General features: G+C 43.7%; 1 protein-coding gene across 4 annotated transcripts in view; it reads right to left on the reverse strand.

Moving 5' to 3' along the window:
* The window catches only part of RAI14 (retinoic acid induced 14), a 147424-nt gene that overhangs the window by 21352 nt on the left and 113908 nt on the right, over positions 1-12164 (reverse strand). For all 4 annotated transcript variants that reach the window (XM_082836327.1, XM_082836325.1, XM_082836326.1 and 1 more), the window contains one exon: positions 3226-3290. In XM_082836327.1, coding sequence (XP_082692453.1) covers positions 3226-3290 — 65 coding nt within the window. The remainder of the gene's footprint in view (positions 1-3225; positions 3291-12164) is intronic.

Here is a 12164-nt window from a genome sequence, read left to right on the forward strand (position 1 = left end):
AGACTCCACAGGGATGGCCCTGATCCAAGTGGCCAGCCACCTTCGTGTTTCCAACGATGGCAAACATGCTTGCCCTCCTCTTACCAACCTCTCCCCGGCAATCCACTCCCTCTTCTCCAAACACTCTCTCCTTTAGCCCCTAGAGCCCTGCCTGGCCCATCCGATCTTGGTTTTCCCCCCACTGTTCTGGCCACGCCTGCTCCTTTAGCCAAACATAAAACTGTGGGGCTCCTAAGTGTTCTTTCTCTAAGCTCTCTCCCTCAGTAATCTCAACCACACCCATAGCTCGCAATCCCATTAGAAGCTAATGCCTCCCGAGTGTATATCTTAACAGTGACAACACTACTGTGTAAGCATTGGCTATTAGTATGTGCCAGGTACTGTTCAAAGAATTGTTTTAAGGCTCTTGACAATCCTAGTTAGATACTGTTATTACCCCCATTTACAGATGAGGAAACTGAGGTACAAAGAAGTTAGTAATTTGCTCGGGTCACAGTAAGTGGCAGAGCCAGGATTCAAAGCCAGACAGGCTGGGCTACAGCCAGTGTCCATATCTGTACACAGCAGATGGCATCTCTGAGCCCCCGGCTTGACAACCCACAGCCTATTTCACATTTCCGCCCGATGTCTCAAATGCAGCACAGCCAACACTTCTGGCTTCCCCTCCCCGCCACGCAGCCCGAGCCGTCCCTGCTTCTGTCAACAGTGCTATCATCAGTCTAGTCACTGAGCCAGAAACCACCGAGTCATCCTTGATTACTTCTCCTCTTCCTCCTGCCACATCCTGTCAATTCTGTCCCCAAAACACACCCCGACCTACTCTCCTCTCTTCCTCCATTGTCACCACCTGGTCTGAGCCAACACCTGCTCACCTGGACAGCCTTGATGGCCACCTGGCTGTCCTCAGCTCTTTAGTCAATTCTCTATACAAATAGAGTGAACTTTTAAACCGTCAGTGTTGCTCTTTACTGCAAAGTCCTCCACAGTTCCACACTGTACTCTGAGGAATCACTGTCTGCCCATCATGACACACAAGGCTGCAGCCTGGGCCCTTCTTTTTTTTTTTTTTTTGGTGGCCTCCCTGCACGGCATGACCAGAGATTACCCACGCCCCCTGCAGTGGCAGCGCAGAGTCTCAACCACTGGACCGCCAGGGAAGCCCCCTGGGCCCTTCTTTCTGCTCCTCATTGCTTTGCACCCAGCCCACCCACTGGCTTTCTTTCCTCCCCAGCTAGTTAGTGACTTTCCTACCTCAGGCCTTTTGTACTTGCTGTTCTCTCTGCTTGGAATGCTCTTCGCACAGCTGAGTTCTCAGCTTAAATATCACCTCCTCCCCGGGGGCCTTCCTGAACATCCCTCCTCACTCCCCTCTCACAAAACTCTGTTAGATTTCTTCTCAGTGATGTGCAATCGGTCATGTGTATTTCTGTCTTCATTTACCAGACGCCAAGCTCCAGCAGGATAGGGGCTGCTCTGTGAGTAAATACTGCTTGACAGAGCGCATGGTGCCCAGGGACCACTTGCTACAAGAGAGAGTGGGGGAGAGTTCATGTGAAGACTCTCACAAGGCTCTCTTTGTGCCCATTGCCTTAAGGAGGTGGAACTTTGAAATGGTAGCCACTGGGGAAGGGAAGTCTCTCCAGCAGACAGATAGTAAGAGCAAAAGGCCGGAGAGAGAGGGCGCAGGGTGAGGGGTGGCACGAGATGGCAGTGGCCCCATCACAGAGGGCGTGGGTCGCCCAGATGAGGAGTGAAGCAGTTACCAGAGGAGTGCAGGACCCAAGGTAAGCAGCCCATTAGGAGGCCGTCAAAGCCTCCAGTTTTAACAACTACCCAGAAAGAGGAACAGAATTCAGACAGTTTGCAGAGAGCAGGCAATGGTGGAAATGTTTGTCTGCCCTTCAGTGGTAAGAAGAATAGAGATCACGTTACAGCTTACCATGTTTTGGCCTAATTTTAGAACAGCACAAGGAACTGTTTAAAGGCTTCAAAGATTCCAGGGAAAAACCAATCCATTTGCATAACCAGATATAAAATTACATTAGAGGCTAGAATATCTGGTCCTTGCCCATGAGGATTTCCAGCTTGTCAAGTTCATTCTTCCTTCAAATCAGAGCCAGATGCAAAGTCTGGATAGCCAAGCCAGGACGGGAATGGAGATTTAAAATACAAATAAGTTAAACAAAAATTTAAGGTTAAGGCCATGGGTGTGGAGGCAGGGGAGAAAAGTTCTATTGTAACTGTCTTTGGAGAGGAGCCTCAGAATAAAAATCATCATCATCATCATCACAGATGTTGGTCTACGTTTCTTGAATTTCACTTCAAAGACCTGTTAAGGTTAAGCATTGCTGGCATTGGTGGTAGCTTGCATCAGGTAATGCAAGACAAGAAGCTGTGTGATCAACAGACCAGGACAAGTTGAAGAATGTGCCCATGTTGCTGCATTAGAATTGCAAAGCCAAATTAAAGCAAGATGCTGGGTCCCAAACGATGCTCAGGAAGGCCAAGACAACAGCTCAAGAGAACAGACATTACTCCAAACACATACTTTCTTGCTCTGTGCTGTTCCTGAAAACATCCAGCTTGCATTTTGACTGGCATCAGCTGGAAGTTACTGTACAAACTGCTGTTGGGATTTCACGAAATATTCATCTTTAAAGAAATACGGAAGTCACCCTAAGCAATCATTATAAACTTCCTGGCAAGGTTATCAAACCAGGGAGTTGACCTAAAATTATAAAGAAGACTAAAACCAAGAACTTGAACAAAGACTAAGAACTAAAGGCTCATCAAGTTACATACAAAGAAACTGGTTGAAATTTCGCTTATCGAGAAAAGCTGCATTCTACTAATGATCGAGAGAGAATAAACACTAGGATACTGGAGATCCTGTATTATAAGGATCTCCAACAGCATGAAAATTTTTTTCAAGCTGACTATGTAAAGGGTACAAGTTCTTCCAATAAGGAAAAAAGAGCTGAATAAAGCAGAGAAAAGGGCTGGATCCAGGAAGACACTCCAAATTTTGATTAGGATCCTCTTCTCCACCAGCGCAACTGCTATGGAAATAATTTTCTCCTTGGCTATAATGAAGCTTCTTAGGAAACCCAGGTTCTGGGATAATATTTGAAGGAGTACGTGTGTATGTGTTTGTTCTTTCACCCACAAGGTTACTTTCAAATTTTAAAAACGACACATTTATAATTTTCTGTTGTCCCACTTTACCTGAAGGAGCTTCTTGACGCATTCATGGTGGCTGTTCTTAGCTGCAAGGTGCAAAGCACTGTGTCCTACATGGAATAAAAAAAATTGTTTTTTAAATCTCTCATCTCTGTAATGAAGACAACTATGAGGAAATAAATTGTTCTCCAACAAAGACGGAATTGTTACTCTTGAGAATGAGGCCTCAACTTCTTCTCTGCAAAGTCCAGTGTGACAAAAGTGGGGAGAACACAGAGCATCCTGTCCCCTGGATAACATTCACAGTCCCTGCCAGCTGCTGTCCTCTTGGGGTACAATCGAGCTCTGGGTTAGAAGCTGGCGGTGGACTCCTGGTATGCACCTTGGAAGTTCTGCTTTCAGCTGTCAGCACGGGTGCCAGACGCCCCACGTCCATAACAGTCACACCAGGCCACGACTGCCACTGGCCCAGGAACCCAGCAAAGGCAGCCAGCGAGCCAGCAGGGAGCACACCGAACACCCGACGAAACCCCACTTCCACCTCTCGTTTCTCCCTCCCCCAAATGTGCTCCAGCTCTGTATGGAAATTACCTGGAGTTCAGATGTCCCACATTCTTACACAGAAGAAGGAAAAGGGTTATATAAAGACAACACACTAGCAAAGTAGCATCTTTTCACGCTCCCTTCACAGAACATTACAACATGAGACTCTCTGACCTTTCTGTGGCCAGATTACTTTAGGAAATTTTAATGCTATACCCAGGCCCCTCCCCGCTACCACCAAATGGGCCTCAGAGTTTCTATGGAAGAGGGGCTTAGAGGCAGCCCTACTAGACCAGCAGGCTCCCACCCAAGGGCCCTGGCAAATTACTCTTTGCTTGGCCTGGACCCTCCTCCTCTAAGATAACCACCCAGCTTGCCCTCGTACCTCCCTCGGATGCCACCAAAACACAGTCTTCTGACCTCATCTCTGGTCACAGACCAGCATCTCTGGTCTTTCCTGACCTCACCACTTAAAATTCCAGTTCCTCCCCCACCTCTTTTATCCCTACTTCCTCCTTCATTCTTTTATCCTTCATAGCACCCAGCACCTTCAACTCTCCCTTTCCACCCCACTCCTTTCTCTCCCTACACACACACACACACACACACACACACACACACACACTCTTACGTTAAACTGCTCTTCTTTCCCCACTAGAATATAAACTCTGTATCCCAAGAGCCTGCAGCACTGCTGGCACATAATAGGCTCTTGATACACATTTGCTCATTTGAATTAGAGGGTATGTCCACTACAGATGTCTGCAGAGTGGTATTTGGAGGGAGGGAACCAAAGTTACCACTGCCAGCCAACCCAATACACCTAGGAAACTCCTAAATCCTGCGTCTGTAAACTGTTTGACCAAGATACCCCCAATGGAACACCTGTAAGCAACCCACACTTTGGAACAGGCTTAAAGCATGTTTCTCAGCCTTACTGCTCTTGACATTTGAAGCTGTGGAAGGTGGTCCTATGTACTATAGGATGGTGAGTAGCATCTCTGGCCTCTACCCACTGGACGTCCAGTTGGGACAATCAGAAATGTCCCCAGACATCGCCAAATATCCCCTGGATGGGTGGGAATCACCCCCGGTTGAGAACCCCTGGCTTAGAGGACCCCTCTTTTATATGGTGGTCCAGGACCCCTCTTTTATAGGGTGGTCCAGTCTCCAAATACCGTTTCTCCTTTCTGAATTAGTCTTTATAATAACCCTGACCAGAAATCCACTAATTATTAGGTTATCATATGGCTAGGAAATACCATATTTAAAATTAGAGGGTTTTAGGACCACAGTGAGCTGCACAAAAGCATGTGTGAGGTCAAAAGATCAGATTCCTTCTTTTCTGAGTAGCTGCACAGAGATTTTCTGGGTATGTGTGAGGGGAGTTAATTGATGGGGGTAGAACGCTGATGCAAGGAATCCTTTGACCTCCTCCCAAGTGGATGAGGGTGAGGAAGGTCAGGAGATGAGGGAAGCAGGAAGCAGGAAGACAAAAGATCTTCTCTTCCCCTTCCTCCTTTTACCGCAGGAGACCCCCTCCTTTCAGAATGTATAACACACAACAGTGAGTTCAGTTACATTATGCGTTAAATAGGTTTTGGTGGGTTAGCCTGGCCCTCAACCATCATTTATACCAGTGTTTCTAAAGACGAGCACATTCTGTGTTTTAAACAAATGCCTTACAGATGAACTTCTGGAACCCATCCTGACTGTAAGTAGAAGACTGTTTATGTCGTGTATGCAATGCCTTAACTTTTGTCTACCCTGTGGACAAAAGCTCTTCTACATAAATAGCACCCACTGGAAAAAGGCACAGTTCTCCAAAGACAAGAGGGGAGGGAGATTTAAACAATTCAGCATAAAATAAATAACAGCCTTTTATTTTTCACTCCAAGTGTTCTAGTCATACCTGGAAGTAAATGCTGTGTTTCTAGAGAAACAAAATTTTCTTATTCCTTGGCCCTGTGATGTGTTTTCCTAACCAGGAGCACAAAAGCATTTTTCACTTAAAAGTCTCAAAATTCAAATGATGCATCATTCCCTGGACAACATTACACTGGAGTGAGATGTCTCTCACTGCTACCATTAAAACAAAATTCTCTTTCCAAATGCAAAATTTTCTGGAGAGAATATTATATTAGTGACAGAACCTCACTGAAACGAGCCAGTGCATAAGTCTGGCCCCCACTCAGCTGTGGATCTGTCTGGAATATCAGGAAGCAACTTCCCTATAGGAAAATAACAGGGCAACCCTAATTCAAGTGCATCTCAGCAGAACTCTATAAGCGAACAGACCAGGGCTATTTATAAGTCAAGAGTCGTGGGCTATTCCAGGTGGTTTAAGAATCCTGTTATTGAAAGAGTCTAAGAAGGATGACCTAGCCATTGTAGCCATGAATACCATCCTCCAACCCATCTCAGAAAACAACCATTTATTCAGTGATTTAACAGCGCTGCTGAAACAGAGAAGAACTCACTCATAGAGTGGAGGAACTACTCCTGATGGCGCTGAGAACACAGTCTTCAAGTGTAGGTGACAAATTTTTAAACCGATGAGGTCATAAGACACAAAGACATGACAAACAAGCACCAAAAGGCTGAAGTTTGAGAAATTATAGTTCCAGATTATAACACGGAGACATTTAGAAAAAGAAAGCGAATTAAAAGATACTCGACTAGGTAAGGTTTAAAATATCTATTTAAGAACCAGAGTTTCAGAATGCTGAATATAAACAATAAAAGTGTAAATTAATTTCTTATTTACAACTTCAAATATATTTAAACAACTCTGTTCTCAGAAATGCTTATCTTTACATCAAGTTTTTAATCATTGAAGCATAAGTCTATTCACCTAGTTATAGTTCCAGGGGCGAGATCAGGGTATAAAAGATGTATTTCCTTTTTTTAATTTTATTTATTAAAAATAATAGATACATGTATAGTATAACTGAATCACTTTGCTGTACACCTGAAACTAACACAACATGGTTAATCAACTATACCCCAATATAAAAGTTAACAAAAGAAAACCCCACAACACTGTAAATCAACTATATTTCAATAAAAAATAATTTTTAAAAAATCTGTCTTTTTTTATTGAAGTATAGTTGATTTGCAATGTTGTGTTAGTTTCTGGTGTACAGCAAAGTGATTCAGTTTTACACAAACACACATACATATATAGAGGAGATTTCTAATAACCATTCTTACTATTAAATAGTTTTGAATTATCCCTTAATCTCCACAAAGTAGATTTGCATACTGTTTTATACAGAATCAAAAGATTTTTTTGTGCGTGGGTGTATCACCTGAAATATTTTCATGGCCAGGTTATACGGTTGGCCCTCCTGACATCCCATACACATGCGTGAACAGCAAATAAAGGACTATAAATCATACAATCGTTCTTTGGTTTGCCTTTAATCCAAATGAAAATACGAAATACACTTAGTGGGCTATAATTTGCAATTAACATTTTACATGACCCATTCTCTCAAGTGCCTGAATTTTAAGATGAATATTACCATCTGTGTCTTCACATGGTGTCATATGTGAGTGGAATTAGGGGCATAATGGAATGGAGGGCCACCCAGAAATCCAAACAAAAGCTAAACCAGCACCTGAAACCCTAGGAAAGAGTAAGCGTTCTCAAGTGCCCCCCTCCTGAGACCTCTGTGCATTAGGGTATTTCCATACTTCAGTTCTCACTTCCCTAAGCCTCTCTTCTTCTATGAGAAAAGAAGTTTTGTGTGCAAAGGAATCAGGGAAAACGTTAGATATGGGAGCGTGACAGAAACTGCACATCATCCTTCAATCTGTTTCCATCTCCTTCTACAGCAAAACCTTCTATATTTTTAATTGGATAATTTGCTGCCCAGAATTCCCAGCTTCCGTTAAAGCCAGGTGTGGCCACAGATCACTCTGTGGGCTGGGCTTGCCCTTCTGCCCACTGTGACTGTGATGCAGACTCAGGGGGAGCCATCCTGGGTCATTAGGACCAAGGCAACACCCTGGATGGTGGACCAACAGGAGTCTGGGTCCCTTGGTGTGCAGCCAAGCTGCCATACCAATTTGGGACTTTCAATGAGAGACAGAAAAGTCTATCTTGTTTAAGCCACTGGATCACACTGTGTCAAATGCATATGCTTGCTAATAAAGGGAGTCCGAAAGCTCATGCTTCAGATGAGTAGTGATAACAGAAGATTCTTTGGTCTTCTTCAATCTTCTGTAAACGCTTCTGTTTAATCCAATCTCATCCTCCCAGGTGCTAACTGCAGCCATTAAAAAAATAATAATAATAAATAAGCCTAGAAATCTGGGAGAAGTGATTTCTAAAGAAACAGACAGAAATGCCACTTCCTACATCAGTGAAGAACAAGAGCAAACAAAGCAACGAGAGGCGCTGGACAATTACGCAGGCCCTGTTCAGAGTCAGCGCTATGAGTTTAGGTGTGGACTTTCCCAGCTGATTGCTATATATACGCCTATGGCGTTGTTTGGCAAACAGGCAATAAGGAATGGGGGGAACCCCCCCAAACCAAAAACATGAGTCATGAGCTTCTGCCAGTTTTGGAGTTTCTTTTTCTGATTTGTACTATGAAAGTATTTGGCTTGGGGATGATCACAATTTTTTTTTTTTTTTTTTAAGATGTGAAACCTCTGCAAAAGCCTGATGTGTAAAAGAGAATAAAGGTGATGTGGATGAAGTAGCAATAATCATCATAAAATAGGAGCCAAAGGCAGCGAGCACTCACTGTGTGCTGGGCGCTAAGATGCCCACACGTATTATCTCACCTAAGCCTCAAAGGCTATCTAAAATGATGATTGAGATGTACTGTACTGTACCCAAGGCCTTATCTTCCGACAGTGTTCTGCTCCTAAGATCGTTTGTAAAGCACTTATGAAAAGTCTCTGGTCAGGAGCTTCCCTGGTGGCACAGTGGTTAAGAACCCACCTGCCAGTGCAGGGGACACGGGTTCGAGCCCTGGTCTGGGAGGATCCCACATGCCGCGGAGCAGCTAAGCCCGTGTGCCACAACTACTGAGCCCGCGCTCTAGAGCCCGTGCTCCTTAACGGGAGAAGCCACCGCAATGAGAAGCCCGCGCACTGCAACGAAGAGTAGCCCCCGCTCTCCACAACTAGAGAAAGCCCGCGCACAGCAATGAAGACCCAATGCAGCTAAAAATAAAAATAAATTAAAAAGTCTCTGGTCGGACTTCCAAGCATTTTATGTGGAAGGACAGTTGATAAAGAAATAGATGCTAAAAACCCTTTGCTTCTGAACTTAAATCCAATCACCAGTTTAAAATCATCCTGTAAACTTTGTGGATAAAAAGAATTAAAAGGGTTAGTGTAATGATATATTCTGAAAGCAGGTGTTTTCCAGAAACTCTATAGGGCAGTTGGATTTATGGTAACAGATTTTCATATGAGTTCTCAGTGGATGTTGGAATTGAAGATGACTATATCTTAGTAATAATATGGCAATACTTCAGGTAGGTTTACTGAAAAGACAGCACCTATGAGAGCGGAGCCATTTAATTCATTCATTCGTCAAATGTTTTGGGCAAATGACGACCACTAAAGCACAGTGACTAATGTCCTTGTCCTTCCCTTGGATTCTGATACGTGTTCTTGAGGGAGAGATGGGACTGGGTGACAGAGCCGACAGGAGGGATGTGAGCAGTAAAGGCCACCATGTTTATCTGGTTCACTGTAACAGAAAAAAGTTTGAGAAGTGTTGTTCTACATAACACGACAGACTCTCTATGCACTTTTATATCCATGCCGCTTTTCCTTCTTTTGTTCCTGTGTTCTCTTTGCATGTTTTCAAGAAATCACAAGAAGTCAGTGCCTCACTCAGACTAGAGTAAAAACAATAAGGCCAAGGACCAGAGTGCCGACCTCATTGTTTAAAACGTCAGGCAAGAGGGAAGTGACCGGCAGCTCTGAGACATTTCCAACTCATGGGATGTTTGGACGATGTTCTGGGGCTACAAAGTGCTGTGGATTCTCCCAGTTTCCATCAGAGGTGAAAGAAATGGGCTGTGGCAGTTCCCACTGACCAGCCCAGAGAAGCATCCAGGATGGGTCTGCACTGTCCCCTCCAGCTTCTTTTTTTTTTTGGCCATGGCTTGCAGCACGTGGGATCTTAGTTCCCCGACCAGGGGTTGAACCCATGCTCCCTGCAGTGGAAGCGCAGTCTTAACCACTGGACTGCCAGGGAAGTCCTCCCCTCCAGCTTCTTGGAGGGCACTGTCATCTCAGCTGGCAAGGAAGAGGGAACTGCACTGGGGTGTCCAGGTCTCACTGCCAGGCTCTCAGAAACTGAGTGAGGGCTCTGGTAGTAAATACAAACTCCACCAACGTGGTGTTAGATGGCCACAAAAAACTATGCTTCTTAAAAGCTTTTAGTGCAGAAAATGATCATGGTAATCTTTTTTTTAAGGCAGGATTTAGAGTTTATTATATAACGTGATCTCAACTATGTAAAAATGTGCCAGAAAAATCTGGTAGGAAATACAGCTAAACGGTAAAATTTTTTCTTCTTGGAGTAGAAGCACTCGTTATCTTCTTGGTAGTTTTCTGTATTTCCCAAATTTTCTACAATGAGCACGTATTGAAGAAACTTTTTTTTTTTTTTTTTTTTTTTTTTGCGGTACACAGGCCTCTCACTGCTGTGGCCTCTCCCGTTGTGGAGCACAGGCTCCGGACGCGCAGACTCAGCGGCCATGGCTCACAGGCCCAGCCGCTCCGCGGCATGTGGGATCTTCCCGGACCGGGGCACGAACCTGTGTCCCCTACATCGGCAGGCGGACTCTCAACCACTGTGCCACCAGGGAAGCCCAGAAACATTTTTTCCCTTTAATAAAAATATGCGGGAGAGATGTTTGGTTATGATGGAAATAACCAGATTCCTGTCTAATCTATTTTTTAACATCAAATGCAGTTAAACAAAACTGTATTACAGCTCAAATATATTCAGTCTAAGAAAATTCTTCTAGATTATGATTTTCTTAGAGAAGAAACCCTGTCTACTTAAGAGGACGTATGTTTCATCAAGGCGACTGTAGCCACTCATACTGCCCTGAGTGCATGTGGTACAACTTTAAAAGTAGTAACAATAAACTTTAAAAACAAAATAACTGGGTCTTGGGATTAAAGATGATTTCAATTAGCAACATAGATTAGTGTTTCCTTCAAGGTGGTCACTTAGGGAAACCATTCTTCTATTGGTATTGCCATTTCTCACAATATTTTTCTGGAGCTTTCTGTGGCACTGCTCAGGAAAATCATTCGGTTACTTCAATCACTCACTATTTTTGACCAAAAATGGTTTTACCAGGTTGACACTTCATTTATCTGACTTGACGTCAAGTGGCTCTTGGCCTGTCCTAAAAAAACGAATCTATTCTCAAAGAATAAAGGTTCCCAAACACTGAGATGATTTCTTTTTAATGCCACAGCCTTTATGAAAACAATTCCAAAACACCAGTTTTCCAGTCATATTTTGAAAAAATTATATTTTCACAATACCTGATTGACTAATCTGCCCCAAGATGACTACTCTGAGGTGTCAGTGTTTTGGGGACGGGAAAGTGATCCATTACGGATTAATGAAAAGCCTAAATAAAGACTGTGAAATAGACTGATTTTATATTCCAGTAAAGACCACCAAAAGCCTATTAGAAGACAGATTTTCAAGTACAATATAGAAATGAAAAGCCATCAGTAGCTGCTTTGATCTTTTGGTGTGGCCAACAGGGGCAGAATCCCAGGCTGGAGACCCCAGGGGCTCCTTCCTGTAAAACAACGTTCATAAAAGACAAGACTACACTTCCTCTTCTATTGGCCTTAATCATCACTTAACAACACTGGCTTCACATCAGAATCACCTCGGGGCTTTACAAAAAATACCAATTGGCTGGAAACGTTCGGACAATGGAATCTGAATTTCAGAAGGTAGAGTTTGGGTATCTATGTGTGGGGTTTTGTGTGTGTCTGTGTGCGTGCACTGTTTATTCTTTTCTTTCCTCTCCTTTCCCCCTTTCTCTCCCTCCCTTCCTGCCCTCCAGTTCCCAGGTGATTCAGATACACTAAACCACAGTAAGGGGTGCAGACCATGGGCAGCTGGTCCACATTAGGATCCTGGCTTCTGTCCACAGAGCTCAACTCAGCTAGTTGACAAAATGAGCGCCTACACAATTCATTCCATTCAGCACTTCATACCATGATTCATAAAAACAAAAATTAGGAAAAGGTGCTTGGTCCATACAAATAATCTTAGAAAATAAAAATTTTTAATGGGGGATAAAAAGCATACAGTCTCTAGTTGACTAACCACATATAAGATGAAAACACCCGTAAAGGCACGAATAATGAAACCATGTCAGAGCTTGGTCAATGGAGTAGACTCTATGTTCTTCCTTTGGCTTATC

The sequence above is a fragment of the Leucopleurus acutus genome (assembly GCF_964270905.1).
Source record: "Leucopleurus acutus genome assembly, chromosome: 3".
NCBI classification, from domain to species: domain Eukaryota; kingdom Metazoa; phylum Chordata; class Mammalia; order Artiodactyla; family Delphinidae; genus Leucopleurus; species Leucopleurus acutus.